The sequence below is a fragment of the Thunnus maccoyii genome, chromosome 2 (assembly GCF_910596095.1).
Source record: "Thunnus maccoyii chromosome 2, fThuMac1.1, whole genome shotgun sequence".
Classification (NCBI taxonomy): Eukaryota; Metazoa; Chordata; class Actinopteri; order Scombriformes; family Scombridae; genus Thunnus; species Thunnus maccoyii.
Window position 1 is genome coordinate 11519652 of NC_056534.1, and position 26143 is coordinate 11545794.

The 26143-nt window shown below is 39.1% G+C and overlaps 3 protein-coding genes and 1 long non-coding RNA gene across 6 annotated transcripts; 1 reads left to right on the top strand and 3 right to left on the bottom strand.

Annotated features, from left to right (window-relative positions):
- Positions 1-1325: 1325 nt before the first annotated feature.
- zgc:136472 (uncharacterized protein LOC678514 homolog) lies at positions 1326-12709 on the bottom strand. Of its 3 annotated transcripts, none has more exons than XM_042424493.1 (12): positions 12655-12709; positions 10304-10526; positions 8116-8316; positions 7272-7396; positions 7009-7146; positions 5730-5837; positions 3973-4095; positions 3664-3861; positions 3445-3565; positions 2007-2188; positions 1692-1781; positions 1326-1551 (listed from the first exon to the last, which is right to left on the bottom strand). In XM_042424493.1, exons 2-12 carry the CDS (start codon positions 10482-10484, stop codon positions 1468-1470), a joined length of 1551 nt encoding a protein of 516 aa, XP_042280427.1. In that variant the 5' UTR covers positions 10485-10526; positions 12655-12709; the 3' UTR covers positions 1326-1467. The 3 variants fall into 3 exon arrangements, with proteins under 3 accessions (XP_042280427.1, XP_042280419.1, XP_042280410.1); XM_042424485.1 differs by lacking the exon at positions 12655-12709 and adding an exon at positions 12359-12626; XM_042424476.1 differs by lacking the exon at positions 12655-12709 and adding an exon at positions 12008-12626 and having other exon boundaries at positions 10304-10432.
- A 106-nt stretch (positions 12710-12815) lies between these two features.
- Positions 12816-17643, bottom strand: si:dkeyp-75b4.8 (lipopolysaccharide-induced tumor necrosis factor-alpha factor homolog). The gene is made up of 6 exons (XM_042424544.1): positions 17067-17643; positions 16883-16974; positions 13743-13908; positions 13554-13649; positions 13205-13388; positions 12816-13108 (listed from the first exon to the last, which is right to left on the bottom strand). Exons 3-6 carry the CDS (start codon positions 13879-13881, stop codon positions 13003-13005), a joined length of 525 nt encoding a protein of 174 aa, XP_042280478.1. The 5' UTR covers positions 13882-13908; positions 16883-16974; positions 17067-17643; the 3' UTR covers positions 12816-13002.
- Positions 13376-18082, top strand: LOC121905942. Its single transcript, XR_006098499.1, has 3 exons — positions 13376-13464; positions 13584-13645; positions 17663-18082. It is a non-coding gene; the product is annotated as an uncharacterized LOC121905942 (long non-coding RNA).
- A 1234-nt stretch (positions 18083-19316) lies between these two features.
- Positions 19317-25741, bottom strand: pdia2 (protein disulfide isomerase family A, member 2). Its single transcript, XM_042424464.1, has 11 exons — positions 25392-25741; positions 24471-24677; positions 23328-23461; positions 23095-23232; positions 22340-22456; positions 22129-22254; positions 21780-21974; positions 21559-21679; positions 20051-20229; positions 19735-19902; positions 19317-19640 (listed from the first exon to the last, which is right to left on the bottom strand). Exons 1-11 carry the CDS (start codon positions 25681-25683, stop codon positions 19584-19586), a joined length of 1734 nt encoding a protein of 577 aa, XP_042280398.1. The 5' UTR covers positions 25684-25741; the 3' UTR covers positions 19317-19583.
- Between the last annotated feature and the right edge of the window lie 402 nt (positions 25742-26143).

Genomic DNA, 26143 nt, shown 5'->3' on the forward strand with positions numbered 1-26143 from the left:
ATCAGATTTTATGGGGTTTGTGACGTCACAACTACTTCCTGGTCCAATATTCAATTTACACAAGTGTGACGTGGAAACTTGAAGCATCAAGAGCAGAAACACTGAGGATGTACTTTACAGTGAAGGAGGAGACATGTTGTGTCAAGCAGTTAAACTTCTAAAATTAAATACATTTGCATAGAGCATTTTATTTACATCTTAAAACATGTCTGGAGGAGATCTTTAAGTTTTTGTTTTACACGTTAAGAGTCTTGATTACTGTAAAGTAAAACAGTGAAGCAGTTAATTGTTTTGAACATTAATTAGATTATTTTATTAGTGAATTTGCATTTATTTATTTTGCCATCTCGAAAAATATTACAGAAAATATTATAGATTTTACATATTAGATTAATGTTAATATTGATATCGTGATATTTATCACGATATCAACCATATTTCCCAGCATTGATTGTGTATCTATTGCATTTTTTTTTTTAATTGAAAGTAGGTTACTCTATGCTTTTTACAATTTTTTGCTCCATTTGGCACTTTTCTGTGGTACAACATTGTCAGGTTTTTGTTAATCTCCTAATATTTTTTGTGTTTTCAGTTTTTGTCCGTTTTTACTATTATATGTAGTTTCCCGTCAAATTTATTATTTTTAGTTATTAGCTTGGCTGGTTTTTGAAGCAAATACTGATATCAATATTTGGGAGTCCATTTTTAAACATAAACATTTTTGATAATAACCCTTTAATTTGTTTCTTAAAGAATTGCTATGAAGATATGTACTGAGTGAGACATTTTACAGTTGAAAAATAAACTTGCTCTCTGGTGGAGAAACTATAACGGTGACAGTTTCTTAAGTTACATATCTTTGTACTGCAATATCAGCCAACAGAAACACTGATACTGATGTACTTGTAATAAGCTGATATCAGCCGATAATGTTGATATATCGGTCAGGTGCTGCAAACATTATTCATTATTAGTCATCTGTCTTAGTTTTCTACACACTTACTATAACTGTAGGCTTCATCTGCCTAATTGATGCAATCAGTTGGAGCACCTGGTATTTACCAGCTGTTGTTTTCTGGCACGTCTACCTGCTCCTGATGATGGAAAACATGAGACTGGAACAATCTGTAGTAACTTGACTCATATATGTGTTAAATATCAGTTTATCTCCTGCTGGTTTATTATAACTTGTTTCAGCAAACATCAAGCCTGCTGTCAAGTTTCAATTCTCATGATGAAACGACAATGACAGAGACCTAAATAAATAAATAAATAAAATCTAAATGAACAAATGAATGTTGTAGACAAAGTTTTTAACTGAAGACTTTATTGGTTTTGATCTGACATATGGTGAAGTAGATAAACCCAATCTCTGTTTAGAGAATAGCTGACTAAAAGGTATAATAACACACACACATATACTCTCTCATACACACACACACACTTTGTACTATCTTTCTTTGTGCATTAAAGCTCATCTTTGGTTTTGTTGGCTTTTTTTGCATCTTCAGCTTTTGCGGCCTCGATGTACTTCTTCCTCTCTTCATCCTCCTGAAAGCACAAAGGATTATTTTAACAAAGAAAAGTTTATTTTTAACAGAACAGACAAAGGCAGCTCACAAAGCACACGTGAAACACACAAACTCAATGCACTGCAGTGATGTTGGTGTTTAAGTGAGATGATTTATTACCTTAACTCTGTCTTTTTTGGCTTTCTTCATCTCTTTATCGATAAACTTAACCAGACTCTTCAGCTTCCGCTTACCAGTGTAAACAACCATCTGAGGAGCAACACAGATGTCACACACTTCATTATTATCTCCCCAATACATCCATTTACCCCCATAGAGCAGGTTTAACACATGTAATCTGTCATTTTCCAGCTTGTCGTTAGCATTTCTAAGTATGTTTTTGGTGAGTTGAAAAGATCCAAAACTAGCTAAAGTTGGAAAAAATCATACACATCACACGTAAACATTAACTCTAAAATGTTTCACACATCATACCCTCTCTGCATGTAGAGCAGGAAAGAAGCAGAGCGATGGGTAGGGTTCCTGCATCGACAAGTTGATGTCGTTGGCTGACGGGTCCATGCGAGCGATGACCACATCCTCTTGCTCCTTGTAGGCCTCGGCTAGCTCCTCCCACAGCGGGAACAGAGCTTGGGACTTTTTACTGTAGGGTAGATCTGAAATACACATTAGATATAGATTGGTAACGCTTTAGATTATGACCCGCAATGTATAACCTAATTATTCGCAATTTACTGTGTAATTTCTTTTACTTATGGTGTACCAGCACAGTACGTACTGATATATACATATTGGTACAAGGGAACAATGTGAAGTTAAGGGGGAATTGGAACTTGAAAAGAATTATTAAGGCAGGTATTTTTAACTAACAGGTAATATTATGGGGTATATATATAAAAATATACCTATACCTATTTGTACTATATACTTTATTATACTATATACTACTTCACTGTATACCTTAACCTCACATATTGTTCCCTTGCACCTACATGTATGTATTGGTACATATTCTCCTGCTACACTGTAAATTAGCAATAATTATGCTGTATGTTGTGTGTTGTAATCTAAAGCATTGCCTATAGATTTTTAAGTATAAGTAGTGAGAACAATTAGTAATGTAGAAAATCAAGAGTGGAAAGTTAAGAGAGTTAAGAGAGAGATTTGTTGATTTGAAGGTCAAGTGACATCTAGAGCCAATTTGGTTGAAAAATGAAAACTTGTCAGATATCCAAGTTGCATTTAAATCTGAATTAATTGATTCTTTAGCAACTTGAGGACAGCAAAACAGGCTGAAAACACAACACTGACTTATTATCACTTTATAAAATTATATGCCGAATGTAAAAAATGACAATCAGCTGCTTATTTAGCAACATTAGCGTTCATTTGCTCTCAAGAGATATATTTGGCTCTTTTGCTCCACTGTGTTCACTGGCTTATCTGTACTTTGTTTGCTACTGGAAAGGTGGCGTACTGTGGGTTTGTGAGAGCTGCTTTATAAAATGCTGTTGCAGTGCAACAGCGTTGAGAGCAGTGAGAGTGAACCAAAACAGTAAAGTTGCACTTGGAAAACCAAAACAATGAGCTTAAAGATGCTAAAATGCACCATGGAGCTGGTGGAAACTGCAGAGTCAGGTGATAATTCTCTGTGGGTTCATCACTACAAACATCACTTAACACATTACACATTTTATCCACGGTTAATATGAAAATATTGATTAGAGCAGCTTTAAAAAATTGTTACACATTACTTAGATGTCTTTGCTTAAAAAACATCTATTTCTATAGAACTTAAAACTTTTTTTCATCCAATTTTAAACCAGGCACCTAGATGTCTTTTCACCTGTAAATGATCAAATCTCTTCTGACTGAGAAGAGTGTAACGCTCATGAAAGGTGTGTTTACGTACAGAACAAGACAAAAACAGTCTTGTCGGGGTTAAAGGCAACTTTCTCCAGTGTCGTTCCCACCAGCTCCTTCACCGGCTGTTTGTCCCATCCTTCAGGTATCGGCTCACTCTGCATCTTTGGCTGTTAAATTCACATTCACACAAACACGATTAACACATCAGCACAACCAGTCACCTCAGTTTCTGTCATGTATCACACATCAGATAGTTGTAAGGTACCTTGGCCTTGCCGTCGAGGTACGACTGGCAGAATTTCTTTATGGTCGCTCCATCCAGAGTGTCAGAGGGCAGGTGGTAGGTCAAATGGTCTGTCAGGTTGACCAGTCGGATGAGAGGAGCCTCAAAATCTCGAACTCGGAAGTACTCCATCAACCTGCCGTTACGAGGCTCATCAACGTTCACCATCACAAACAAAATCTGAATACACACACACACACACACACACACGCAGAGGTGAAGATCATACTAATATGTATTGTAATGCTGCTTGTGTGTGTGTGTGTGTGTGTGTGTGTGCGTGATCTCTACCTTCAGCCTGAATGATTCTGCAGTGCTTTTAAAGGCAGAGTAGATCTCTTGAAAGTCTGAGCTTTTGTTGACAAACAGGATGGCGTGGCTTAATACAGGTGATGTTAAGATCTGAGTGGCTGTCTGCACAAGAGAGAAATAATATAAATACATCTATATCAACAATATATAGCAAACTATTATACTTACAAGTATAATAGTTAGTACAAGTGGTTTGGATGCATTTGGTGGATGTACAGACAAAAAAAAAAGGATAAATGGAGAAACATATTGCAGATGCTTCCACACAGGACATGAGGGGTCACTGAAGGGAATATTTTCTGGAAGAATAAAGTTCCTCCCTCATGTAGAGTTTCATGACATAAAGGAGCACTGAAGCTTACTAAGAGACTTTATGTTTAGGTTTTCTCCTTTAATTTGTCACAAGGCGCAGCTGTGGGTCAGGAGGCAGCTGTGGGTCGTCCACTAATCGGAAGATCCCCTCCAGTCCGCATGTTGAAGTGTCTTTGGGCCAGATACTGAACCCTAAAGTGGCTGTACCATCAGTGTGTGAGTGTGTGTGAGAATGGGTGAATGGTGGCATGCAGCGTAAAGCACTTTGAGTGGTCAGTCAACTGGAAAGGCGCTATAAGTGCAGTCCATTTACCATTTACCCCTCTGTGTGTTGAAATGTGCTTTCAGCAAGTGCAAACTGTTTAAATCTCAGCTGTGTTGTTACATACTGTTTTGTCCTAGAAAATTACATTTTTTTCTGAAATGTTGCCACAGTTGTTTTTTCATACAGTATAAAAAAAATACATAGCTCCAAAATTTTCACTTCAATTTCTGTCGTGTTGGACATTCAAGACACCGGACAGCATTTCAAGAAGAAGCTTATAACAGTGAAGAAACCAATATGATATGATATGAATCAAAATATATTATACAATATCATATAAAGTTAAAGTAATGCTCCACCCCAGGTTACAGTTTTTCAAGTCTAATGTAAAACAATATCAGGTGCCAAAATAAACATTGATACAGGTTTTTCTTGCTGTAATCACTCCTCCTGTTCATATTGTCTATTAGAAGATTCCTTCATAATGTGCTTACAATGTAATGAAGGCAAAAAATGTATCTAAAAGTTTATCTGAAGATAAAATGAGTCTTCAGCCGTCTGAGTTAGTGAGATCAAGTGGATATCTTCCACATTTACAGTCTTTATAGTAAAAAAAACAGACAGTGTTTTCCTGTTCAGCTGCAGTGGAAGGATTGTAACAAAAAGGGGGAATTTGGCACTAAAAAAGGCTGAAAGATATCTACTTGATTTGATTAATTCAGACAGCTGAAGCTTCATGAGCTTCAGATAAACTTTTAAATATATTTTTGCACAAAAGAAGGTTTGTGGATTTTGTTCCCCATCACTTACATTGTAAGTGCATTATGAAGGGATCTTCTAATGTTGATTATGAACAGGAAGGATGATTACAGCAAGAAAAACATGTGTCAGTGTTCATTTGGGCTTCTGACTAGTGTTTAACATTTAACAGCCACCTTTCAAGCTTACAGTATGTTTTTGATGCCAGCTTTAGGGTGGAGTATCACTTCAAATATGGAGCCATTTTTCCAAGTATTATGTTAAGTAGGTGAATCTCCTACTTTTCATATTCATGCAAAGTAAATATTTGTAAATAAGACACTGAACTGTTCCAAGCCTCCATCGCTGTGGAGCAAACCAGTTATATGTGTGTGAAAATGTACCGTGCAGGCAACACTACCTGTCCAGAGTACTCAGTGACTGGATCCATCTGGTAGACAGTGATAAAGATGATCAGCTCTTCTTTAGACGTCTGAGACATCATTTTGTAAGCCTGGATGAGCTCAGACTGCAGCAGACACACACACGCACACACACACACACACACACACACACACACACACAAATATATATATATATGTATATAAAAACACACACACCAACACAAAGGTGAGAGTGTGATGATCCACTGAAATTTAATACTTTCATGCATTCCAGCAGTTTGTTGTGATGTCTCTCTTACACCCAAAATACCCACAAAAGTATCTTCTTATTGATATTGTTTGTGTATCAGAAACACAAACACATATGCAGTGAACAACATGTGCGTGAATGTTTGTTTGTGCTACACCTGCTCATATGCAGATGTAGTTTAACGTGGGGTTGTTTACTTCCATAGACTGTTTCTTAAGATATATCTTATATCTGTATACACAGTCTATGTTTATTTCTATCACAGGTTCTATTTAGCTTATTAAAATTACAGATGTGATGTATGAAATCACCTAAACACAGTTACATATTTCTGATTGTTTTGCCATATTTGAGGAACGGAGGAACACATGAGAAAAAGCGTGTGGACAAATGTTCCTCCTGATGAATGGAAATGAGCTTTTAGCTATGTATATATACAACAAATGTATTGTGTATTGTCCCTGTTAAATAAACAATAAAATGAAAATAAAAATAAATAAAGATGTAGAGCACCTGTCAGTGTTTAAGCTATTTCCTAAATTTCTTGCTTGAAAGTTATTTCCAAAAGTAAATCTTTAACATAAGTATCTTTAACAAAACAGACTGTATATGATAATAAACTTTATTTACTGTATAAATTTATGTTTATATTAATTTTACTTTATTTAGCACCTTTTAAAACAGTGTTACAAAGTGCTTTACTAAGGAAAAACTACTCAGCGCCACAACTAAATGAAATCCAGCAATTAAAGGTATAGAAGAATAAAATAGAATGAAATACACAAATATGAAGTTAGATTTTAAAAAGTAAAACAAACTACATAAAACATTGTAGAACTGGAAACAGAAAACTTTGAGCTAAGATTAATAAAAGGCTTTTTAATAAAATTATATACGCAAACCATATATATATATATATACATGTAACGAATGAATTTAAAGGTCATTAAATGGGTTGTGTTGCTGTTTATCTTCGTGTGTGTGTGTGTGTGTGTGTGTGTGTGTGTGTGTGTGTGTGTGTGTGTGTGTGTGTGTGTTGTATGTACCTTTTTGAGCAGCATTACAACATCATGTGCGAGATCATATTTGCTGATGACCTCATCGTTTTGTGTCACAACAAATTTAACATCAGGAAGGTCGATTGCTGCGTCATAAAACACCTGGACGTACTCAGAGTTCAGATCCTACACAAACAAACAAACAATCAAACACACACAAACATACACACACATACACACATTGTAATTCAGAGATCCAGTCGCAGCATTGATGAGGAGAAAAAATCAAACAGCTTGTTGCTGGTTTTCACCTTAAAGATCCCAACCACTTGCAGCTCATCTGAGTCCTCTGATTGGCTAAGATCAGCGATGAGGTCAGTGGCAGACCCCGCCCTCCTCTTCATCCAGGTCACAATAGAAGCCGAGTTCCGAGGAACTTAATCACAATCCAGGAAAACAATCATCATTTTACCTTCAGTGTTTTACCCAAAGAAAGTAAGATTCAACAGCTCAGTTCAATTAAAGAAATAGTTTTGAGATTTTGGGAAATAATGCTTTGCTTTCCTGTCAAGACTTAGAAAAGAAGATCGACTCCACTCCCTCCAGTGTTGAAATAACACCTGCTAACACCTCCTAAATCTCACTAATTAACACGTTTTATGTTTGTGAAGTTGTGGTTTTACAGGGAGTTACGTAATGTCACTATTTCCTGACGCACCTGGAGTCTCTTCTGGTTGCCTGGCAACCTCATGTGACGACAAGACTCCAGGATTAAGCAAAAAAAAATTGTGTTAATTGGTGAGCTTCAGAGGTGTTAGTTGGCATATGTTTTTTAACTCTGAAGAAAGTCAGACATGCCTCCAGTCTTTATGCTAAACTAAGCTAATCTTCTTAATTAATGCACAGACATGAAAATTCTGCTGATCTTCTCATCTAACTTTCAGTAAAGTGAACAAGTGTATTTCCTAAAATGTCAAAACTATTGCTTTAAAGTTTGAAATTCAAGCTGAATGGTCCTTTTGTTAAGACTCCAACACTAATGAAATTCAGCCTGAAACTTAAAGGGGGATGTTTTATTAGATCATAAATTACATAAACCCACTGCTGATATTAACATATAAATGCATTTGACTTATTTAAACCATTTGTACGTACTGGGGCAGAGCACAGGGTTGTTTTTATCTCCAGAGATGTACAGTCTGATGGCTGGGAGGCCTGCTGCATTGAGTTCTTTAACCAGGTCCTTCTCCTTTGCCATATCAACCACTGCAAATTTGACCTTTGACCCCTGAAGCTCTGCTGCAGCTCCATTGAATGCTTCTGACACACGATGGCCATCTCCAGATAGAGGAGCATCTACACACATGGAAGCAAACACACAAGTGAGTATAAATATGATGATGATGACTATAGAGGCCGTCTAAAGATACTTACTATACTCTTATATTATATACACATCATTTTTAAATTAAATAAACATGTAGGTAAAAATCTGAGGGATCTGTACCTCTGAGGGATGGTATCCATAGCAGACTGGGTTCACATATTTTAACACATAACATATTTTACACAGTTTTTAACACTCCTGCAGTTTGACTGTCTCCTGCTTCATGTCCAGACAGCCCAAAAAGGCTCAACACCGGTGACTTTTGGTCTCCGATTGCATTCTTCCCTGCACCGCTGCCATCTCATCCAGGTATAGACTCACCAGGACCCTTATGCCCAGATGCTCTCGGTGCCCATAATTCCAATTATTAGTCAGAGATAACAGCATCGGATAAGATTACAAAGACAGAATAATCTCAGAAATCCAAATAATATTCCTCGCTAAATTTAATTACAGCCAGTTCCATGCATAACTAACATGGCCTTACTTAATGCAGGATCACTCACCACAAAGTGCTCCACAATCAATGATTTGATCTCTGATAAGCAATCAGACTTCCTATTTCTTGTAGAGACGTGGCTCAGCTGTGGTGCTGCTGCTGTTCGTGTTTAAACCTGTCCACCTTTTCACCTGCCTCAGCAAAATGTCCACAATGCTGCTGCTAAACTCTTGTCCAGGTTCTCCAAAAGGTCTCATGTGACACCGATACTGATTGCTCTTCACTGGCTGCCCATCAAATTCAGAATCCAATTCAAAGTTATTGTGATCATCTATAGAGCTCTGCGTGGTCAGGCACCTGCCTACGTTAGAGATCTACTGCAGCCCTGTGTGTAACCAGCAGATCTCTGAGGTCTTCTGATCAGGGTTTGCTGGTTGTTCCCAGAATGAGGATTAAAACTAAAGGAGACTGCACTGTTGAGGTTGTGGCTCCTAAACTTTGAAACTCTATCCCATTGGATTTAAGATCTGTAGACACCTTTAAAAATCATGTTGCATGTATATGTTTTTGCTTTGTCTCCTCTGTGAAGCACTTGAAAGGTGCTATATTAATACAATTACTTACTTACTTACCCAACTACAGTTTCTTTAAATCAATCAGGCAGAATAAAAGAGGGGGTGGACTTGCCACTATTTTCTCAAACAAATTCAGTTGTGCTAGGGTGAGTTTTGGTGATTTCTCCACATTTGAATGGCTCTGTTATGCTGTGGGGGGCATTTTGCAGGCATAGTTTGGGTCCACTTGTCCCATTAGAGGGAAAGGTCACTGCAAATCAATACAAAGTTGTTCTGAGTCATCACCTTTATCTTATGATGAAACATTTCTACCCTGCTGGGAGCGGTCTCTTCCAGGATGACAATGCCCCAATTCACAGGGCACGAGGAGTCACTGAATGGTTTGATGAGTATGAAAATGATGTGACTCATATGCTATGGCCTCCGCAGTCACCAGATCTCAAACCAGATGAACACCTATGAGAGATTTTGGGCTGACGTGTTAGACAGCGCTCTCCACCACCATCATCAGAACACCAAATGAGGGAATATCTTTTGGAAGAATAGTGTTCATCCCTCCAGAAGAGTTCAGAGACTTGTACAATCAATGCCAAGATGTATTGAAGCTGTTCTGGTGGCACATGATGCTATGAGTGGTTGTAAGACTAGAAAGGCGTCATATAAATGCAGGTTTTCTTACAGAGTTTTCAGAACTTGTGTCACTCATTATTGGTCATTATCACTAAATATGATAGAATAATTGTAAATGGTGATATCCATGTAAATAATTTGTCTGATCCTAAAGCCACAAAATTCCTCATTATCTTGAACAGCCCTTGTTTTTAATGCCATACTATAAAGCACTTGAGCTGCATTTTATGTATGAAAGGTGCAATACAAATAAAAGATATTATTATTATTATTATCAAGATCAAACTGTGTGAGTCTTTGTGTGTAACTTACAGAAGTGCACCAGTAGCTGCTTGTATTTTTTCAGCGCCCTGTTGAAATTCCCCTTCTTCAGCTGCAAAACTCCATCCTCCTCTGGGAATGATTTGTCTCCCTGTCGGTCGGACTGTGTGTCAGCGGCGACTAACACACAGAGACAGAAGGCCGTCACCCCCAGCAGCAACAGTCTCCTCATGTCGCTTCACCCACAGACCGACAAACTGGACACTGGAACAAGCTTGACGGGAAGGTATGGAGGGAGTGGTGAAATGAAGGACTGATAAGTGTGTGTATGTGTGTATCAGTGCTGAGCTGGTAGTTGTGAATGCTTTTGTTATCTGCCGACTAAACCCACCAGTCTGTAGCTGATTAACTTTCCTATCTGAGCCCTGCTGTATCTCTGCTATTGGCTGCTGGTCATATCAAGTATATATCACTAATATATCTTTGCCCTTTGCCTAACATTGTCAGCCTCAGCAAGGTCAAAATGGAAACACAAAACCATGCACACTCTCACAATCTCGCACACATACATCTTACATCAGATTCACCCACTTGCACAGGTTTTTAGAAAAATACATTAAGCACAGAGCTTTTATATAAGTATCCAAGGCCAGTTTTATTTCCCTATCAACATGATAGAATGATAAATAATAAAACATTTTGATTTAAAAAAAGAAAGTATAACAACAGCAGGTACAGAAGGCGCATTAGTCAGTCATTGCATTGCAGTGCATACTGTAGACCCAGCAGTACAAGCGCTGCCGTATCCTTCAACCATAACCTTCACCCTGCTTTTTCTATACTTACAGTAGCATTCACAGCAAGTCTGTATCACAGTCTATATCTTATGTCATGAAAGGAGTAGTTTTACATTCTGGAAAATGGGTTTTAATTGCTTTCTTGCAGACAGTTAGTTGATCGATACCACTCTCATGTCTGTCCATTAAAGGACCAGTGTGTAGAATTTAGTGGCATCTAGTTGGCAGAAATAGAGAAGAATATTCATAAGTATGTTTTAATTAGTGTATAATCACCTGAAAATAAGAATCGTTGTGTTTTTGTTACCTTAGAATGAGCCCTTTATATCTACATAAGGAGCAAATCCCCTGAAAAAAACAGTGCATATGGGATATAACCAGTTTCATTGACTGAAGTTGTGCATTATGTATACGACATGCTGAAGTATTCACCACTAAAGACAAGTTAAAGAGATTGAAAGATTGAGATTGTGAATGAAAATAAAATAGACCTATTTTACTCTAATATGTGCAATCATCACTAATGTAAACACATCTTTTACAGCTTCAGAAAACATTAAAATTTAGTTATTTTCTTGTGTCAGTCAGTTTGAGTGGCAGCAGGTTCCTGCGTTTTCATTTTTGCTGTTGGGGCAAAATATCTGTTTAGATTTGGACAGATATTGCAGACATTTTGCATGTCACAGCAGGAAAAGCGCAGGCAACTCAGCCATTATTAATCAAATTAATGATGGCTGAATTGCGTTTAACGGCTTCAGTTTCAGGTTCCTGGTATTGTGAATGCTGACTCACTATCATGGCTTACTGGGACACTTGAATACAACTGAACCATCATTAATGTGATTAGTAACACCTGTGCCTGCTACTTTTCCTACAATGACAAGTCAAAATAATTGCTGTGAAAAAAGCTCAGTGAACCTTAAAGACCCGGCACACCCACACAGGTGTTCTCACTTACTCTGGATGATTAGACGTCTGTGAGGTTGAAGGTGAGCAGAGCTACACTGGAATTGCATGAAACCACCAAACACAGTGTACTAATAAGAATGATAAAGGTGTGATTTGTCCATGCCCACACAGTCCTGAGAAGAGGTCTGATCAGAATAATTAAAATGACCCGTGTGGGTTCACCATGAATGTAATTATGCAGAAAAATAAATTAAAGCTTGTCAAATCAATATGTTTTTCCGTAAACTCTGTCTGCTTTAACAAAGAAAAACATGTCTGGCATTCATAATTGGACAAGTTGCCTCCTTAATCAATAATCAATAGAAAAACAGGAATAACAAAGATCATAATCATAAATTACCTGCCTGTCGCTTTAGTCTGTCTGTGCTCTATTAAACCTGCTGTAAACAGGTGTTAAAGTGGTGCCTTCTGCATAAATATTCTCTCCCTCATCTTCCTCCTTGTATGTGCTTTTGCCTGTTTTTCTTCTGTGTATTAGAAATGCTTGTGTCCCTGTTTCTTCTAGACCAAGAGGAGAATAGCTTGACATTCTCAAACATGTTTAATCTAAGCTCAAGGAGCCACCAGAGAGAGAGAATATGATTAGAAATGCACCCGAAATTTAGGGATCTTTTTTTTTTATCATCAAATACTCACCCACTGTAGGTTTGAAAGCTGGCTGTTATCTTTCATAGAGAACAGCAGCACACAGATTGAGTTCATGTCAGAAAAAAGCAGGTGTTTGCATGATTTCTGTGACAAGTTTTTACAGCAAGTATCAAAAGGTCCACAGAAACTTCTCAAACTAGTCCTGTAGTGTAATCCACTACTTCAATGTCCACCTGTAAGATCAATATATTATAGAAAATTTTTTATAAATATTGCTAAATACACTATGTTTCCTTTTCCACTCATGTCAAGCAGTGTATTTAGCCATTTTGTTGCAAAACTAGGTAAATTATAAGATCTTAGGCAGTCACTTTAGGGGGCTTAATCCTGACAGTGTCATCTTGTGTGTTTGTGCAGATGCTTTCCACACTGCGGGCAGGAGTGATGAGCGTCTTGTAGCCCACGAGCCATGAGCGGAATAAGACAGAAACCACAAATCAACCTGAAACACACACAGAATAAGTAGATGAAGCCGTGTTAAAGCTGTTCGAGCACTCTGACTTTAGATATGCATGTATTGCGTATTTGCGTGTCTCACCCTATCGATGTGAGAAGTATGCACGTGCACCAGGCGGCCCTCCCAGGCTGGTATGTGACTTTGGTGGTGACGTTGTTTTGGCAGTGTGGACAGCGTACCTCAGCAGGGACGTCTCTCAGATGTGACAGTGAGGCACTTGTTGTGGACTGTGGCTGGGACGCTACAACTGGCGGTGTGACACCAACTGGCATTCAGAGAGGGAGAGGAGAGAGGAGGATCAGGGGCAAAAGAAGGACAAGAAAGAGGGACACAAATTAAAGGTTGTTTATATGCATAGATGTATACATGTAGTCATCTATGTGTTTGCATGTTATCAACAGGAGGAACTGAGATGTCATAATGTTAATACTGTGTGTCGTTGGATGGGTTACGATTCCAGGTGACGTCACAGCAGTTGGCACAGTGGGAGGCGTCAGGATAGGAAATCGATCTGGCAGGACGGTAACTACAAAAAAATAGCACTTATTTACTCACTTATACCTGATGAGCTGAGACAAGAAAATGGGAAAGAGGGACCAGTGAGATGATGTTATCTTACCTGCCTCTCCATAGGTGGGAGGAGGTGTCGAGGGGGAGGAGAAGGAGGCGTCGTAGGAGGGGGGAGGGGGGGTGTTGAATTCTTCTATGCCAAAAGCAGAAGGGTAGAGACCGGCCTCCTCATACGTCGGGGGGTCCATCAGCAGATCATCCAGTCAAACAGGATGCTGGTGACGAAAAGGGAGACAGACAGTGTAGATTAGTCATGCAAACACAGAGGGCAGGAAATCAAAACGTGTCTAAATGTGTCCCTTTTTTTGTCCCTTTGCAAGTGTTTCATTCATAACAATTTTCTTATTTGTTCTTTTAAGATATAAGCTTTTTTCACAGTAGACATTTTTGACTAGGATGCTTCAGTAGAACAGAGCCATTGTTAATGTTATTAGTAATACCTGTGCTTTTCCTGCTATGACGAGTCAAAATGTCTGCTGTGAAAAAGACTTATTGCTACTTTTTCCAAGGAGGAGTGTTTTTTGAGCCCTTTGTCTGTTAGTAAGCAGAATATCTAAAAAAAATAATATTCTACTGACATTTAAGGAAAATCAAGCTGGTGAGGAAAATGCAGAGTGGTTTGGTTAGTCGGCAAGCTGCCTCGGATAAAGATCTCTGTGCAGTCAGGCATAATGGCTGCTACAGGCGGCTAGCTTGCGCATTTACTTCCGTCCAAACTTAGAAACAAACTTTTGAAACGATTCATGTAAAAATAATTTTTATGTGGAAAGATGTAGGAGGCTCAGCAGCTTGCCCCGATGTCCATTGTTGAGCGCAATTAACGTCTTTTTGTGAATCGCCAGAATCTCTATAACGGAGCTGGAGAAAGCAAAATTAGCATGACGCATAGAGCCACAATGGCCACATTTATTGGAAATACATCATCTTCCTTTAAGAGGGGGCTGAAGATCAAGCTGCAGATCCAAGCATTTTTAAAAAATGTTTTATTAAAGCCTCTCTGTGTAACCCAGTCTCCTACCGGTGAATATCTCACTGCAAGATGGATATGATTGATATTTTGCTGGAGAAAAAAAAATTACGTTTCAAATATTTCACTCATATGTTCAGTATCAACATTTTTGCAACTTACCAAATATGTTAATTAAAGGGGATGTATGATGCACATTTCCAGGTCTATATTTTTATTATGGGGCTCTACTGGAGTATCTTTGCAAGATTTACAGTTGAAAAACTCCTTATTTATCTTATACCGGCCCTTTACGCAGCCCCTCAGTTCAGCCTCAGTCTGAAACAGGCTGTTTTAGCTCTTGTCTCTTTAAGCCCCCCTCCAGGTGAGCCCACTCTGTTCTGATTGGTTAGCTTCCAGAAACGCCCCCTGGCTACGTAAACAAACAACAGTAGTAGGATTTCACTTCTTTTTCTCATTCTTTACTCGAAATGGAAATTTTTCAAATGCATCTGAACATGTTCAAGCCTGAATACAACCTGAAATTTGCAAGTGGACGACACGAATAACCCATAAAACAACGGGCAGCTGTTTGTGCACACAAGTGAACAAGGTGGTGTCATCACAAAGAGGAAGTAGAGGTAACATTGCAAACAAAGTGTTTAGAGTAGGATTAAGCCCTGGCTTCTGATTTCCAGGGAACAGGGAACAGGCTAAATATAGACATCTAACATCATAACAGTGTAATAATAAAGAAAATCACAAAAAGCCCAATATGTCGCCTTAAACAACAGTTTCCTATTACGTTGACAGAAAACATAATTCAGCCAGCAAAATGTATTTGCTGTTGCAATTTAGTCATATGAACATAATTTCTCAGAGACAGGGTTGCTCTGTGTACAATTGCTTCTGGCTATAGTATCAAAAAAGTCAGTGTCATACCCCGTCCAATGGATCCAACACTGGGAACGAATGGACTGAAAGACACATAGACCGACTGTACCATCTTTAAATCATATTTTCTTTTACACATAAAAACTTCAAACTACAATTTCAAAGATGCTGCAATCACATAAAAACTCTGCATATTAACATATGACAAATACCACCATATACTGCAATGTTTTTCCCCGTAACTACTTCTGCACTTACTTCAATAAACATCCAGCACACATCACAATGTGTATTTTATTGATGTAAATCCAGATTCAGTTGCAGAAGAGGAAGAGCTTTCTTCTCATTCCTCATCTACAGCAATAATATTATTCAGTATGTGGTGTTAAGGAAATGTCACTGCTGTCTCAATTTAGCCCCAACTGACATCACTTGCTCCTTTACACCAGCCCAGTGTGTGATGACACTGGAGGAAGACCGAGAAATAAAAAAAATCAGTCAATAATTTCTAAGTGTTGTAAGTAATGTGTACATATCAGCCCTCTCAGTGTCCCAGATTTGATTTTGGTGTGAGAGTTACTCATATCATTTCTTCCCTCGACTGCTTTAGATTAAAGGATATAATGTATGCTTGTTAGGTCATTATGTATTCATCAGTCTGAACTGATGAATAAGCAGCAGAGGTTTAAAGTGAGTGCCAAAACACATTGCAGCATTTTAGTAAGTTCAAAGACAGAGTAGAGGTTCTCTCCTTTACTGCAGTATAACATTTAAACACTGATGCTGCATTATTAACCGCTCTCAAAGTTAAACAAGTCATTGAAAGATATCAGCAATTTCATCGCTTTGTCTTGACTTATTTACTGTATTAAAACTGTCAAATCCAGAGCACTTTACATACATTAACACAAATAAAGTAGATCAAGAGAGAACCTCTTTTTACACCCACTACCAGCTTAACAGAAATCAGATGCTCCGTTTTAACACTTACTGTAAGCTCTAATTAACATAGTGTCATCACAGTGTGTGACACTAAATGAACATAATCCTCAATCATGCGACTCCACTTCCCAAGATGTGCTTCTGTGCCAATATGACACCTAAAACCAACTGTGTCAGCCATTACAATACACCTGCTGAATGCAGCCAAGTCATTCTAGCTCACATGGGACTTCTTCTCTTATGTAAACAAGATTCATGCAGCACCGGTATATGATCCACACAGGCACAGACCTGCCTCCCCCTAAATACACAAACTCCAAATACCGTACGCGAGTAGCAAAGAGTAGTATGTCTCCTGTCACTAATTAAACAGAAGGATGCGTGGGATATCAGAGCAGTGGTCTTACCTTGGACAAATGAGGAAGCTCGGCTGGCAGGAGGAAACACGTACCATGATTGTGACAGTTGTGACATCACAGCCTGTTGAACCTGTTCTCCTCTGGAATTAGAAACATTTTATTTCCCACAGACGGCAAACCAGCCCTCTTTACCTGTTTCCACTGCACAAACGCACTCACTTTACTGGCTTACCTCAGATGAGTTTACGCTGAACTCCTGTTTCCTGAATGCCAACTCATTCTCTGGTTGCACTTTATTTGCAGTACAGTAATAATATAATAACATGTGCGATATCTGCTGAATTTTACATATTTCTTGATACATATGTATATACATTATTCTATTTACCAAGAAATAAAATTCAGCTTGTGAATTTAACAGTATATCATGGATGACTGTTGGGTAAACAATTGTTTGTATGAAAAGCTAAACAATTAATTAACTAAATGCTTTATAAACGTACAGCACACTGGCACACTGGTTCAAAAAAAGTAGTTACATCTAGTTGTATGGTTGTTTCTTATCATATTCTTCATGATTTGTCACATTTAAGACTTCTATTTAATAAATGTTCATTTTCCTTTCCATTTTATTTGAAATATTTGTGTTTAACCTATCTTATCTTTGCTTTTACCCAGAAACTTTACTATATTTCATCGTCACCTACAGTATTAATTGTCTTTTTATTCACTGTTAATCATGTTATGTTTTTAATGTTCCTACATCTGTTAGAAAGTCAGCTAAACTTCCCCTTTTCCCTTTGTTTTCTTGTTGTTTCCTCTTTCTAGTGTTTCATGTTTGCCCCTATTCTGTCTCTCTCTGTGTTTGTGTGTGGGTGTATGGTGGGTGTGGCCTCCTGGTTTACCTTTCCCACCATTCAACCCGAGCACCTGCAGCTGATCTGCTAATCAACTCTACAGTCTATAGCAGTATAAAGCCCCGGTTCATCTCTCCAGACTCTGCCAGATCATTCAGTCACCAATGCGGTTCACCAAGCCAGCTTCCAGTATACCTGCCACATCAACCTCATCCTTGTCTGCTCTGCCTTGCCTTAAGCTCCTCTGCCTGCTTCAGTCCTTCACCCTGCACCACTGCCTGCTCCGCTCTGCCATTCCCAACCCCCTTTGCCATATCCAAACCCAAAGAACACTCAACTAAGCCATCAGATCTGTCTACAATTCAAGCTACAATAAACTGCCCTTGAGCCATTCCTGTGTCGCCTGGTTTGTGTTTCCATTCGGGTCCTAAATTGAACTGTTGCAACAGAACAATCTGGCCAGCATGGACCCAGCAGACACAGCCCAAAAACCACAATTTTACAAGCAGCCTCCCGTCAAGGAGTATTACTGGGACAACATGCACAACTTCCTCAAGGGACGCTCTGACACCAACCAAATAAATGAACTTTCTTGTCAAGTTTCCCAGCTTATGTCTCAGTTCACTTGAAATGGAGAACTTTTGGCTGTAAAACTCGCTCTTGAAGAATGGAGACACTGGCTGGAGGGGGCAGAAAAAACTTTCGTGGTTTGGACTGACCATAAAAACATAGCCTACATTCAATTGGCAAAACAATGGAACTCCCACCAAGCTTGTTGGGCTCTGTTCCTCAGTCAATTCAACTTCACCTTACTTATCGTCCTGGTTCTCCAGCCACTGAGCTTATTGATGACCATCCAGCTTTCACTGTGTGCCGGCTTCTGGATATGCGCCATCATTGCAGGGGACTACAATATCTGGTTGACTGGGGGGAATATGGTTCTGAGGAGTAGTCCTGGATTCCCAGGTCTTTCATTCTGGACTCTCAGATGATTAGGGGGTTTCATCAGTCCCATCTCGACAAGCCTGGTGGGTCGCCTGGAGGCTCCCAGTAGAGGGGGGGTACTGTTAGGAAGTCAGCTATACTTCTCCTCTTCCCTGTGTTTTCCCAGTTCACCTTCCTAGTGTTTCATGTTCGTCCTCAGTCTGTCTCTCTGTGTCTGTATATTACTTTTTATGTTTTTTCTGCCACTTGTCTACTTATCTAACTACGTATTTATGCTGATAATCAACTGATCTACCTGTTTTTCACTTAACTATTCATTATTATACTATGTGTATATATATCACTGAAAAAATCTGGGCAGTTTGGGCACTGAGGTCTTTATTTATCAGTTGTTTCCTCTGAATCTGTCAACATGTCTATGTTTGGTCAGGCCACCACTTCAATCCTTTGACTGTCTTGACGACGTCACTTAGGAATGAGAAACACGACTGCTTCTATCTGTCCATCTGCTTCCTTCTGTCTTTCAGCAGATTAGCTCCATTGTTTTTCCACCTGCCGAAACTCTGGTCATGTTGAATTTCATGGCATGTTTAGACGCTCTTCATAAACACATTGACTCATAAAGGTATGACATAACTTTCGGTGTTTTTCTTCACACTGAAAAAAGTGAGAGACAGTCGAAGATGGTAAATTAAATTTATTTACTGATTTGTTACTTCATGAGACATACAGAAAAGAGAAATTAAATATTTATCAGTCATATGTGAATAAAATGTTTTAAACAAGATTTTCAAATCAAATCTTAAGACAAACCTAAACAGAGTTTAAAGCTTATTCAAAACAGTCACAAATACACAACACCTTCATGTTTATAACTCAAATCAGTTTTATTATGAAAAATTGGAAGATGCTAGATTGATCCTGATAGGCCGGAGACCTAAATGACATCACAGCTCATCTTTAGATGTTGTGTTGGTCGGTACCTCTGAAGACTCATCCGCCTCCTGAAAGAGAGGAACGGATAACGAGGGAGCGATGAGTGGAGCAGATTTATATTTAAGAGAGGATGTACAGTATAAATAAAGTAAAAATACAAACCTCGCTCTCATCATCATCATCATCATCTCCAGCATCCTCAGCGTCGTCATCGTCCTCATCTTCATCATCTTCGTCATCTTCATCACTTTCCTCCTTGGGCAACACTCCTCCATCGTCCAGGAACTTTGACATGGTCTCCAGATCCCTTTTTCCAGTGTAGTCGACCACCTGCAGGACAACAGAGGAGGAAGGGAATAAAAGAGGACGAACGGGAGAAATAATCAAAAGATCTTAACAAAAATCTTGTCTGTCTGCAGAGCTTGTGTTGCTGGATGTGTGTGTGTGTGTGTGTGTGTGTGTGTGTGTGTGTGTATACCTCTTTGCCACCAGCTGGGAAGTATTTGAGCGTGGGGAATCCTTGAATGTCAATAGACTCCACCTCATTGGCTGTGGCGTCCATCTTGGCTATGATGATGTCATCATGGTCGTCGTACTTTTCACCCAGCTGTTCCCAGATGGGAGTCAGCTCCTTACAGTGTCCACACCATGGAGCATCTACACACACACACACAAACAGAGCACTGTTAGAAGATGAAAGGGGGTCACTGCTCTATATAACTATGGAGTCTCTGAGGCCCAAACTGTAAAACATTTTGACTTATTTCAACTTAAAAAGAAATTTTATCTGTTGCTTTAAAACTCTGACGAGGGTAGATCATCCTACATGCATGAAGTCACTTCATTAAAAATAAATAGCGTGTACTAATCTTCATCATGGTTAACACTGACTATGAGCAGTACCAGTATTCAAGTCGGAAACTGGCATTTCTCGCATCATGTAAACGCAGCATAAGGTTGTGATGGCTGTGTCTAAAATCCTTCATTCACTTATTTGTTTCCCCTACAGAATAAACACTAGTTTACTCTATAATGAGCAATAAATTGAGATTTCTGACACTTATGAATCATCACAATTTTGTGGCATCACTGACAGGTGCAATGTTGCAGAATGTTAATTTATACATCTGTTTTGTTTTGTTTTGTGTATTTTAACACTGTGAGTATTCATGCTGTCAGTGTTGCTGTTATATTCTGTGTGTTTATGTTTTAATGAGCTGCCAGATGAGCCGAAGACAGTTTTCTAACTTAGTGGACAATTAAATTATATAATATGTCATTTTGAAAACTCAGAGTTGCTAAATCCTTTGTTCCATTGTGGGATTCTTCTGAGGGCACTATATACAGTATATATACAAAATTGTGGACTTGGTAGCAAATAGGGAGTGATCCTAGACACATAGTTTAAACGAGATCCCCTCCAGACAGGCTTTAAGACATGAAAATGCTCTGCTTTGAGTAATAATTTGTGTCTGTTTAACTACTTTGTTAAAAATTCTTAAAATAACATTTCCTCCTTCCTCCTTATGGAAAAATACAGAATATGCAAATATCTTTTATTTAAATTTCAACTGCTGGACACAACATGTCTCAGTGTATATGAACCAATGGCTTCAAGTTTCCGCAGGACTACGATTAGCTCCCAAACTAGTTGGGATGTCTCAAGTTATGCTCACATGTTCACGCCTTAACCTCAATTTAAGTTGAGCAAAAAGAAACTTTCCCTCTTCAGCGGATGAATGTGAAAACAGCTTTCTAGTGTCAAATTCTGCACATACATCATTCTGCACAGTGAAGCTCAAACATCCAAGTGAAGGAACAAATATAGCAAAACATGTTTGAGTGAAGGTGGACTTTAAGAAACTTAATTTTGAAGGGTTAGTGAACACTTAGCAAGTTCACTTTAAATTTGATTGAGTTTAATGATAAAACATCAGTTGATTTCACTGAATTGCAGTTTTTTACAGTGCAGACTGACTGACTTACAAAACTCCACAAAGACGTTCTTGGTCTGGTCCAGAGCAACAGACTCAAAATTCTCTCCCACCAGTACTTTGACGGGGCCTTTATTCCAGTCCTCCGGGATCTTCTGAGTCCGATAGTAGGGCTGCATCATAAAACAAGTTGAGTTATTGGGTTTAATGCTGCTGTGCGGCTGAATATGAAAAATGTGTTTGAGTGTGAGTGCGTGTGTGTGTGTGTGTTACCTTGGCAGTGCCGTCAACGACCTCCTGACACAGCTGTCGCAGTGAATTAGTTGAGAGATCCCCGGCGGCGATGGTGAATTTCTTCCCTGTCTCCATGTTGATGATGCGTACAGTGGGGGCTTCATCCGCGGACACGCCGAAGTACGTCAACACATGAGCCAGATCTTCTGTCACGTCGATCGTAATGAACAGCATCTACATAATAAATGAACACACACACAGAAGACATAAAAACCAAGAAAGGTTAAATTAAGTTTTATGTCGTTTGTCTATCTCTGACTTTCTTGCAAAGACACAGTCTCCTACACACACACACACACATGCACACACACACACATTGGACTGTTACCTTGCCCTTGAACTCCTTGGCAACAGTCCTGAATTCCTCCACCAGGGCTGTCTGCCGCTCCACGGTGGAGTTGATGAACATCAGGTTGTGCAGGGTGATTTTGGAGGTGAAGATCTTATCTGCCGTCTGAACACACAAACACACACACATATAACATAATCTCTATATGATATTACATTTCTAATTGTGTGTGTGTGTGTATTTAACTTACCTTCTGACTGAACGGGATGATGAGCGCCAGACTGTTCTGCTTGATGAAGGCAGTCAGATTGCTTTTGTCCAACTCCCCCTCTTCTGACAACGCGAAGTCTGCTCTGCCGTCATCAAACTATCAAACACACACACAAGTTTTTTTCACTATTCTCTGGCAGACCTTGACCTCAACCCCCTATTGTTTGAATCGATTAATCAACAGAAAATTAACTGACTGATTGTGATAATCTCTCAAGCGTTGAAGTCATTCATCAAACAGAAATGTCACATTTTTTGCTTCATAAATGTGAAGATTTGCTGCTTGTTTTCTGTTTTATATCATTGGAAATTGAATATATTTTGGTGTTGAACTGTTGGATTGACAAATCAATTTGCTTTGCTTCTTGACATTTTATAAACAAGTTAATTGATAATTTGAAAAAACAACTGACAGATTATTTAATTATCAAAATAATCATTAGTTCAGGTCCTAATCTTCTACTTAATTCCCCGCTACATATAGCAGTTATGTTATAGTCATAACTTAAACTAGACTAGTCCTAATTTTTAGACTGATCACAAAAGTTAGAAAAACTGACATTTCCATCCTTGTGACGACCTTTGGTCCTCAAACATGAAACATACTCTCTAAGAAGATTTGGACACTAGATGGCAGCAGAGTTATCACCATTAAGGCCTCTTGTCTCATTGCACAGCCTGTCTATAAAACACTGGCCTCTCAGCCTCTCTGTCACTATCATTTAATGTTCATACCTTTTTAAAGAGCACCACTGCGTCGTCTTTCACTTCATACTTTTGGAAAACCTCAGGAGTTGCTGTCATGGCAAACTCCACGTCAGTCATATCCATCACAACCTCTTTGAACACCTTAGCAGCCTCACTTTCCAGACTCTATAGGAGAGAATAAGAGTATGATACTGCTCATTAAATACATATGTGTAGAGGATTTAATCGTGATGCTGGATAGATTCAACAGAAAAACGTACATCAAAGAATCCTACAACAGAGATATTATGGGCATCGATGAACTGAGCTGCAGAGTCCGCAGTGTCGAGGACTGAAGCACCGGGTCCTGTACGACGCTTCAACCACTGGATTATTCCCTCTACTGACCTCTTACCTGGGCAACGCACACAAACACAAACAAAACAAAAGTTATTTCAGGTGCTTTGATGCACCAAGATGTAAGATAAAAGGAAAACAAATGTAACAGTGTCTCTCAAACCAAGCAGGTTAAAAAAAATATGCAAAAATATGTTGATTCAGACAAATACCATGGGCCGAGTGATGACACATCAAACACAAAACATGTACTGTAGATTACACACACACACACACACACACACACACACACACACACACACACACACACACACACACACACACACACTAAGCTCAGACATGGCTGTTAATTTTATGATCAGGTGCATTTAAAGGACAGTTTGTACATTGTTTCTGTGGTTCATTACCTATTTTAAAGTTGTTTGGATGTGCACGTCTACCAGACACTTTTTAAAGGTTTTTTGTTTTCTTTCCAAGAGTAAAATGAGAAGATTCCTGTCTCTCCTCATGTCTGTGTATTTAGTATAAAAGTACGGCCAGGAGACAGTCAGCTTAGCTTGGCATTAAGACTGGAAGCAGTGGGGAAACAGCTAGCCTGGCTCTGTCCCACATTTAAAAAATATGCCTATCAGAGTTACATTTTACTGATTAAAGTAATAGAAATACTCTTATTCACTTTCTTGCCAAGAGTTCAATGAGAAGATAAATACTGCTCTTTAAAAATGAGTGCTATAAATCTTCTCATCTAACTCTTGGAATGAAAACAAATAGAGATATTTGTTAACTGGATGTTAAAAGAAAAGTGCAAAGGTAAAAAAAAACAAACAAAACTGGTCAAAGATAGAAAAACTGTTGATTCAATTAAATAGCTTAAGGCATGGTTAAAGACGGTGGAAAGGTTAAACAGTGAACAGGTAAAGTAAACACACAGTCTGGGCTCAAACATGACTGTTCAGGTTAACAGTCAGGCTTAATGATGACGTAGGCATACATGTGGAGCTTGGACACGTTAACCAGTGCAGTCTACAGTTAAAAATTTGGGTGTTTGTCTGTTTGTGTGTGTTTACCGGTGAAATCGACCGGATGCTCGCGGTCTCCGTTGATGAACAGTTTCAGAGTAGGGAAGCTTCCGATGTCAAACTCCTCAGCCAGCTCCTTCTCCTCTGTGGCGTCCACTTTGGCCAAACCTATCGCTGGTTCCTCCTTCTTCAGCTTCTCTGCAGCCTCGGCATAAAGAGGCTCCAGCTGCTTGCAGTGGCCACACCATGGAGCATCTACACACACACACACAGTTTATCTCTTTATACAGCAAAGGACTCATTTAAAAAGTACTTTCATGCTCTGGCAGTGCATGTAGAAGAGAGACTGAATATCAAAGGGGGGTTTATAACCTCCACAGGTTTTTTGTCACTATTAGCAGCTCAGCTCACAGATATACATGGAAATAAGCTGCTGATAGCAACAGTGGCAGTTGGGCTCGGCCGTTATCCCCTTTAGCTCTTTTCCTCGTTTCATGTCATGACCTCTCTTCTGCTACTGCTGAGCTCATCTGTGGGAGAGTTGAACCAAGAGAACATCTGGACAGGAGCGGCCATGTGCAGGCACACTTGTATGATAACGCCTCAGTGCTCACGTGGGAAAGAAGAACAGAAAGCACTTAGACGTGACTTTTCATATTTAGAGAAAAAGTTAGGTAGCTATTCCCAAAGTGGGCCTTTTGTTTAGAATTTGTGTTCTTGTAAACTAAACATCTTGGTTTTTGTCTTCATGTCACATCTGCACGTCTTCTTTGAGAAAGTACACATATGTGACACCTATCAGCACATTTTGGCTCAACATATGTCGTCATCTGATGATATTTGTGCTAAAAAACAACACAAATGTAACATAAACAAGACTAACAGATATGATGATATTCTTTTCGGCCACAAGAAGAGTTCAATAAGATTTATTTGTTTTACAGAACTGCATGATTCAGAGGTACTTACAGAACTCCACCAATAAATACTGGTTCTCGCTGAGAGCTCTGGCAAAGTTGTAGATGTGGAGAACCATCACATCTTTCTCCTCCTCTATCTCGGTTGTTTTCTCTTTCTTTGGCGCCTCTTCGGTTTCATCGTCGTCGTCCTCCTCCTCCACCGACTCTCCTGGTGTCTCTTCCTTTGATGTGTCTTCTTGTGATTCTGTCTGCGGGTCATCGTCTGTGTCGTCGGCCTGGATGCAGGAGGCCCACAGCAGCAGGCCCAGCAGAGCTATGGATACAAGCATGCGCGTCCTCATGTCAGCGTGTCTGTGCTGCTCTGGTACCTCCGCTCAGGTATGGACACCAATGATACATGTGTCACTGAGACAGTTTGTACCTTTATGTGTCTAAGATGGAGAGTGTGTGTGTCGAAATCCTACTGGCCTTCCCGCTCATCCAATCAGACGTTACGCCTGTTGGGACTTTTTCCCAGTCTAAACCAATGAAAAGGTGCCCTGTAGATTCAGAATCGGACAAACTGGCTGATTGACTGTTAAGGCTTCAGGACTCTTTACATGTACACCATCATCATCTTTTTTCTCTCTCCTCCCTTTTTTTTAATTAATTTTTTAAATTAATTTCTTCATCTTTTCATATATCTTCCAATGAGACTCCATCACCTACTAGATGGCAACATGTACTGCATATGCTCCTTTAATTTTTTCCTCCTCTCTCTCTGGGCCTTATCAGACACCTCATTTACCTAAAAAAAGTAAC